Genomic DNA, 8,693 nt, shown 5'->3' on the forward strand with positions numbered 1-8,693 from the left:
ACCTTTTAATTCCAATATGCCGTATATTAACCCATTAGGAAGTCTGTTGTCCAGGAACTGCCACAAAGTTTATTCTATCAACACCATTGAGTTCTCTGCTATTTTAATAACCAAAAGCCTTGAGCTCAATAGGTATAAAGGTATTTCTTTTCCTACAGGTGGGTTGTAAAGTAAATCAACACTAAAATAATTGTGTTATTCCGATTACCAGTTGCATATCAGCAATACCACGCCTCTCAAGAAATCAGTTTTGCATAGGTACCATTGCTGGTGAAATTACAACACTAGCATCTGCAATTTGACCAAAATGCTGTTAGACTATGTTGTCCAGAACCCTTTAATTCCTCATTGAACAGTTACCTTCTGCTGCAGAGCAATTGCAACCACATGGCAGCATGAACAGCCATCCAAACAGCCTTAACAAAGCCTTGCCTTGAAGTTCCATAACACCAGGGACCAGCATATTTGCCAAATGAGATGCCTTGGGAACTTACGTTAAAGCAATGAGCCATCCAGAATAAGTCTCAATGCTTCTTTACAATTCTATGATTTTGTGTTTATTATCTGTGAACCTACTCAACAGTTCCACCTTTGTAGTTCGACAACAGCAAGTTCACGGTGATCCATTATAGGGCATTACAGCTGAGCTTATGAGGCCCACAGAGACTTTCCAGAGGGATTGCTTTTAACTTGTTTGTGTGTTGAATGCTGCCATTATGGATGGTCAGGGATGCTTAAGTTTCCATTTGCAATATGTTTGCCTAATCCTTAGTCATGCCAGAGCAAAACAAAAAGAAAACTGGATCCAAAATAGCTTGGGAAGAGATTCAGTTTTTAGACATCCCAAGAATAAATAAGTAATTCAGTATTTAGGGTTCTTTATCTTTTTTTAATTAATTGGTTTGATTCAAGGTTGTATCCAACACCACACACAGAGAGTGTTCCACTCATGCTTCTTCTTCCTCTCTTGTCCCTGTGCGCCCCCAAAATTAAATCCAGGGATTTCCCACCTCTGGAACAGGTTTTGAAGGTGAGAGGGGATGCAAAGGAGGGGGAGTTCCATTGGACAAATAGAGGTCTATTGCACAAGGAGAATGACCACATGGGCTACAAAATCCCGATAAGTAACAAAGTGTTGGTGCTAATATTTACTAGCAGTGAGTGAGGCATCCAGTTGTGTGATTTTTGTATTTTAAACAATATGCATTATTTCAGATATGTGGCAGCATAACTAGAAGATGCTTGTGTTTTGTTGTGACTGTGTTTCATCAATATCATCTAGACAAGGACAGGAAAAATCCTAGGCACTTGGTTTACCCAGGTGACCTCAACTTTGAAATGTTCATTTTGTTAAAAAGAGCAGTGGCTGTTACTTGAAAGCATTTAAAATAGTTTCCCTGTCCACACTCTTCACTCATTTCCAAATATCACCTAAGTGTTACTACTATTACTACTACTACTACTCCTCCTCTATGCCCTCAAATCGTACTGATTATTAAGGAATGTAGCGCTCTGCTCCTTGGAGCAATAACATTTTTTAAGCAGCACTCATGTGGGGAAACATACATTTGAAGTAGCCTTGGCTTGGCTTCTCTCACTCATAGCTATTTCTGAAGCAGACATTATTCCCGCAAACAACACACACACATTTCCAACAAACAGGGCAGGAATAAGAAAGTGAAAGTGAGTCAGGAAGTGCCATGTGGAGCCTCAAAAAACCCTGTGATGCAGCACCAGAGAAACTGGAGCGAACCTACTGCCTCTCACCCAGGCATCTCTCTCGCATGTGTATGAGACTTGTGGTCCTCTGTCCCACCAGGTCCTTGAGAACGCTAACCACTTTCCAGGTGTAATTGCTAATTTCTGTCAGATTCACCTCTGAAGCAAGTGTGGCTGGGGGGTGAAAGGAAAAGGAAGGATCCCCACCAAACAAAGAGTTGTTTAATATCCTCTTGTCTCATTCTGCAAAATGTCAAATGCAACAGCAGGCTGTGTGCACAAAGCTCTGAGCACACTCTACCACAAGCAGATGGTTGTTGCCATGGGTGGAGGGACATGAAGGGTGGAACAAGTTAAGTGAGGAAGCCAAGTTCAATATGTTATTAAGTAAGGCATGTTTAACTGAGTAAGAAAGAAACCAAAATGAGTTAAAGCTGTCAAGGCAGATGAACGGTCAAGCGAATGGCTGGCAAACATATAAATTTGTAGCATAGGACAGAAGTTACAGAGCCTCATCACAGGTGAGATTTGGTTGATACATTTTATGTACATTTAGACTTTAACATAATTGTCCATCTGCTTTTTTTTTTTGGCATGTCATCTCCCTTTGACCTCACTGTTTACAATTTTTCCTCTATATCTCTACACCTGCCAATGGGGGATAATACTTCAAACATCTGAAGAACTTGACTGCAGTCTGCTGAAAGATATGCCTTAATAGATTTGTTAAAGGTGCTGCAAGCCTCTGTTTAGATCTATGTTTCTCATGTCCTCCTCCTTTAAGTACACCAAGTTGTTCCATTATAACTTTTTACAGTGCCCACTGCTTTCAGCCAATCAAAGCGTCTCGTTTACAGATTCCATTTTTTGAGTTTTCCACAAAAAAGCAGCCAGCTGTTCTTCCCCTGTATCCCAGCTCACCATCAATATGCACGTGCAGGAAAACAATCCTTAATTATAAATGGGGGGTGGGGGGTGGAGTGAACTCAATGAAAATCTAGGAAAGCTTCACAAGTCAGTCAGGTAAAGCCAATGTAAAAAGTGTATATGTTATATGAGCAGACAATAACAAATAGCAGCTGAATATGTACAGTCACAAATCTTCAAGCCACACAGTTGACTACAAATGTATGGATCTTGCTTACGTGTAGTTTTGACAGCCCCCATTCTGCTCTTATTGAATTTGTGTCCATAGAAGAAATGTGGGTTGACATAATCATCCTCTTTGGTTTACTTGCATTAGCAGGTGAGTTATTTTCCATTAGTCCAGTGTTCAGCAACCCAGCACCCTCCAGTTGTATTATCGCTACCATCAACCCCAATCAACAGCAGCTTGCTGTGCTTGCTGGTGATTATGGGCAGCGTTCAAAACTCGCCAGGTGCCTTTTGCACCTGGCTGTCAACCAGATGCCAGAATGCCTGACATCTTCACCATCTGGAGGTGCATACCCGAGTATCACTGGATCTTGACTGTTTTCACACACTAAACACCACATCCTGTAGCGACAGGCCAAGATATATTTGGACTGTCCCTGGATCAAGTGACTTTTCTTCTTTAAGTTCTCAAGGTTCTTAACCTAGCTCAAGGGTGTCATCTGAACTAGCCAGATGTTTAGCTGATAATCAATCACAGTCAGTCCCATCATTTGAAAAAATAAAGACTTTAGAGCAGCCTTGTCCCAAAATGGCAACAAGTCATTCCGCTCTGGAAACTGTGACCTTGTTTTAAGGAGCCATTTGGCACCAGGCTTATATATTTGAGTTTCTAACACTGACTGATGGGAGTTTTAGTCCAACAGCATCTGGAGGGCACCAGGTTGGCAAGGGCTGGGTCAGCATGCAGCAAAACAGACAGGAACGCATTTATCATTCACCATAGCAAAATGTTCCCCCCAAAACCACACACACAATCCCCTTATTTGCGTAGAAGAAGAAGAAGAGTTTGGATTTGATATCCCGCTTTATCACTACCCGAAGGAGTCTCAAAGCGGCTCACATTCTCCTTTCCCTTCCTCCCCCACAACAAACACTCTGTGAGGTGAGCGGGGCCGAGAGACTTCAGAGAAGTGTGACTAGCCCAAGGTCACCCAGCAGCTGCATGTGGAGGAGTGGAGACGCAAACCCGGTTCATCAGATTACGAGTCCACCGCTCTTAACCACTACACCACACTGGAAAATCTCCACAAGTTTACTTGAAAACTAGGAATTACAGCTCAGTTTGAGTGAAATCACTAACCCTAGAGCAGATTCAAAAGTTCACCTGGGGACATAGCAGAGCTCATCCCAGAATGTACCCTTCCCCCATTTTTTCATAGTCTTGACTATGCTTCTCAGATAAAAAAATCTTCTCTTTTTGTGTGTTGAAAAGAATACTCTGCTATATGCCTGTCTGGTTTTTTGCTTTTTTAAAAAAAAATCTGCTCTTTAACTAGGCCTTGTTAAGTACTGTTTTCAAAGATTTACTTTGAATATGTCCCACAGGCATGATCTGAAGATACATGATGCAGCAGACTTTCTGAATAAAGCTAAGGAGCTATGGATCTAATCAGGGGACTGTCAGAGAATATGCTTTCTTAGTTATAACTATAGATGCAGAATCTATTCGAGCACAAATACCAGGAGCAAAAATGGATTCAATCAAACAATCACAATTTTGCAGTGGTTTTTCAAAGGGTGCGGCAGGAAAGGATGGTAAATGCGGCAGGAAGATTCCAGGACAATCAAAAGAAACATTTTAGTATAGTATAATACACCATGCTTATGGTATAATACACCATGCTCATCCAAAACATTTTTCTATTTGCAAAATCAGAGCTAGAGTGACAAGTGATACTTAAAGCTTATACATCTCATTGAGTTTGTATACATACTTAAGGTACATATGTAAGAGGCTTGTTTATAATTATATTGTGATGAATGATTCCTGTTCTTATGTAGCTGAATTGTTTTATTATAAAATAGCTGTGTTCTACGTTATAGATCAAGCCCTGCTATTGTTATCACCAAAAACCTTGGTGTGTTTTTGTTGCTTTTTATTCTGAAAGTGTGGCCCCAGAGGGGGGTGGAGTTTGAGAACCACTGCAACTGTGTAACACCTACCTTTGGACTTGCTGCCTGTTTTGTGACGTTTTGGTCAGTTGTAACAGTTGTCACTCTACTGTGACAAATGTTATCACTATGTACTCTTTAATCCATCCACCAGGAGGTGATATTTCCCTGGTGAACTGCAAATCCTGGTATGCATCTGCTAACCAAGTTGAGGTTTACAGGGCAGCTACACCATAGCCTCAATGTTGTGCTAAGCCAGGGCAAGGAGAAAGTCCACCCCTTACATACACAGGCAGCATGTTGGAGTTCTATACCCCTGGGCTGACAACAGATGCACTAGTTTTGTATGGTTTGCAGAAAGCTGAGGCACTGAAGGAATTCTTCCAGTTCCCAAGAAGTCACATGGTGTTCCCTCAATTTGTTTATCATTCATTACAGAAACCACATTCCTTAACCATATGGATAAAAAAAAGGATACCTTACGCAGTGCAAAAAACAGCACGCAGAAGATGGGCAGGATCTCAAGAACAAGCAGGCATGTGTAGGAGATGCCTGCAGGGTCAAACCCATATAACCAAATGCTTTTGAGAGTATACTGGTTTCTGTCATCAGTAGTACAAACAGGACCCAGCTGCCTATCTCTGGCTTTCCCAACCTGATTAAAAATCTGCACTCTGCCAGGTCAACTAGAGGAGGCTCTTCCACCTGACAGAGGCCACAGAGATCCATGAGCTATCTGCCAGATACAGGTCAATCAACTTCAGCATTCCTTCCCATCGCATACTAGAATAGCCAAGTCGTCAGAGACTATCCTGGTCTCGTACAAACCACCAGCACAATGCAGAGTGCCATCTACTGCATACATAGGATGATTGCTCAATGGGGAAAAAATTAATATAACCTTGAAACAAAGTGAACACACTACACAACTGGCCTGTTTTTCTCAAACATCATGTAGACTTTATGGCTTGAGCACGATTGATTGTGACATGGAGAAAATAAAACAAAATAATCTGACAAGAAGAGCATTGAAATAAGCTGTTTTGTGTTTCAAATGCATTCCTGATTTTATTGTTACACCAGCAGTAAATAATCCATGCAGCCATGTTCATCAAAAGCAATTTGATTTCCCAGCAACACAGTCCAGTAACAAAGATGATCCATTGGTTGACTGTGATCAGTGACCTATTAATACATCAATAAATCTCTCCCTTCAATATCATTAAGATTTGGGGGGGGGGGGGACAACAACACAATAGTTTACTTTTCGAAGTTTTTTTATACTTAAGCCTAATACTATTTTTCTGTTAGATTCTGTTATCAACATTTAGCTAAAGTAATGAAGTCTAGCAGATCCTGAATAAGATGATACTGTCAGACACCTGTTTCATTAGAATGAGTTATTCTTCTGCATTTGGCCTAACATGCCGAAACCGCAGGTCGCAAAAAGTAAAAGTTATGAGATATAAAAGCATTAAATGTCAAGTAGAACAAGGAACCTATTTACTTGAGATCTTGGTGTACCAGATTTGCAACTTTACAACTTTCAAAGGAAGAAAATTACTAAGATCACTCAATGTGAGTAAGTTTTCATTACGAGCCACTTTACCATTTACTATCTTGTTGAAAATTTCATTTCTGCATAGCGGCTTTGACCTGTTTCACCATTGCAAAACAAAAAGCTATTATGGTAGGCTATATCAAACTTATTCTGGCATATGTGGTTGAAAGTAATTTCCCTGTACTCAGTGTTAAACCAACACAAAGTGCTTATAAACCTGACGGAACAAAAGAATATAGCGTAGTAAAATCTGGACGAACTGCATACATGGGGCCTTGTGCTCTTCTTTACTTCCATCAAAATTGCTTCTGTAGTGTACGTTTCATCAGCTTTATTTGAGCAACTTAATTAAAACGCTGGCTGGCCTTTTAGATCACAGGAGAGCAAGGACTTCCTAACAGGCTGCTGCAGAGAATCCTTTAAAGAGCTCTGGGTGGAAGGAGCAACATAGCAGCTCTGACATTTAACATTACATAAAAGTCTACATTGACTGAATTTCCCTAGACACGCTGAAATACGATCCACGCTACATACCCAAATTTTAATTGAATGCAACCATAAGACAAGGAGGTGGGGCTTAACTAGGAAGACGCCAAAGCTTCCATAGTAGCCATGGGGAAGTACTCCACAAAAGTTCAGCAACAGGCCAACACACAAACATACATACAACCTTTGTATCAGTTTCGCTTGTGAACTTTTGGCTGCCATGTGCAGATTCCCTGCTGCCAGAGGTAACTGAACTTTCAGATCAGCTGGATTCCATCCCAGTCCTGAGTTCACCCATCCTGACAGACCAGTGCACTTCAGTCATTCGACAACTGGAACATTACAGGCAAAAAGCCTCAGACAACGGAGCGCTGCTGCACAGCGATTTGCATTCAACTCAGCCTGATTCTGCATTGATTCAGCTTAACAGATAACTTTCTCAGGAGAAAGGGCAGGGGGACAGAAGACTTCCTACAACTGGGAGGAATCACTGGTTGGAATGCAGCCACGACCTGAAGAGGGAGGGAGGGAGGGAAGCGGAAAGACCCCTGTGCCATTTCCCCACTGACTTCCCCTTCCTGGAACGAAGGGGTGAATTCAGAAGGAAATCGCCCAGCAGGCTTCCTGACCCTGTCCCTTTGGAATGAAAAATTGGAACCAAGCCAACGTCCTCCCCCTCCATCCAAAAACGCTCCTTCGCGAGCAACTTGTGAACCCCCCTCCCCTCTTTTTCAGCCTGTCATCAAGTTAAGACGGGCCCACGTAAGGAGGGGCACGGCTGGTGTGCTAAGATAAAGAGGGGATGCAGCACCGGGGAGGATGGAGAAGGGGGGGAGAGGGAGAGGGGGGGAGCAAGCAAGCAAGCAAGCAAGCAAAGACTCCTCCAAGTCACTGCTGCTGCAGCAGGAGCAGCAGCGCCGGCGTCTCCCTCCTCCGCCTCTTTGCCCCTGCACGCCGCAGCCTGCAGCGCCTTCTCGCTCTCCCTTGCCAGCCAGCCAGCCGCGCGAGGTGCATTGATCTGTCCGAGGCGCCGCTGCTGAGGAGGAGCAGAGGCACGAAAGCGCCCAGGGAAACCCAACGGGGAGGAGGGAGGAAGGGGTCGCCCTTGCTCCCGGGCGGGCGGTCCCTCCGCTGGCGGGGCGGACCCTGGGAAAGGGCTGGGCTGCCCGGGAGGAGGGGAGAGCCAGGAGGCTCCGACGGGCGGCAGCGGGCACGTCCCGCGTCCCCCAGCCCCCCAAGCGCCTCGCAGGAAGGGCAGCGCCCGGGCGGCCGAGTCCCTTCCTGCCGCTTCTCCTGGCCAGCCCAGGCAATACCTGTCCTGCCGCCCCGCTCCCGTCTGGTCCCCGGCCTCCGCCCGGAGGGGGACACTCACCGTCCGGTGCCGCTGCTGCTGTTGCTGCTGACGGTGCCTCCCCAGCCCCGGGAAGCAGCCGGCGGCTGTCAGCGCCGCTCCTCCTCCGCCGGGGGTCCTCGAGAGGAGGAGGAGCAGCAGCGATCTGCCCGCGGTGGCCGCCATCTCTCAACTGGAAGCCGCCCCGCTCTCCGGCAGGCAGCGCTGCGGGGTTGCTGGAAGGGGGCGGGGAAGAGTCCCCGCCGCCGCCGCCGCCGCCGCCACTCCCCGCGCGCGCGCGCGCATACACACACACACACACGGAACCAGCCAATCGCGCGGCTCCGCCCTCCCTGGAGGGCGCGGGGACGGAGTGTCAATCCCCGGCCAAGCCCGCCGCCAATCGCCGCCGAGGAGCTGGGAAGGGAGGGCGGGACAAGGCGCCTCGGGAGCTGTCCGTCAACGGGGAAGGTGGAGGGGCGGGAGAAACAGGGAGGGAATAACTGAGCGGCTTGTTAAGAGGCGCGCCTAGCTCAGGTAGAGGCTGAG

At 45.5% G+C, this 8,693-nt stretch overlaps 1 protein-coding gene across 2 annotated transcripts in view; it reads right to left on the reverse strand.

Moving 5' to 3' along the window:
• Window positions 1-8,402, reverse strand: part of MCU (mitochondrial calcium uniporter) — a 94,642-nt gene extending 86,240 nt beyond the window's left edge. Inside the window, exon 1 of one of the 2 annotated variants that reach the window (XM_081004758.1) lies at window positions 8,187-8,402. In XM_081004758.1, the coding sequence (XP_080860884.1) occupies window positions 8,187-8,330 (144 nt within the window). In that variant the 5' untranslated portion in view covers window positions 8,331-8,402. The remainder of the gene's footprint in view (window positions 1-8,186) is intronic. The other variant, XM_081004759.1, reaches the window with a different exon arrangement.
• Between the last annotated feature and the right edge of the window lie 291 nt (window positions 8,403-8,693).

The sequence above is a fragment of the Podarcis pityusensis genome (genome assembly GCF_964106645.2).
Source record: "Podarcis pityusensis genome assembly, chromosome: 5".
Classification (NCBI taxonomy): domain Eukaryota; kingdom Metazoa; phylum Chordata; class Lepidosauria; order Squamata; family Lacertidae; genus Podarcis; species Podarcis pityusensis.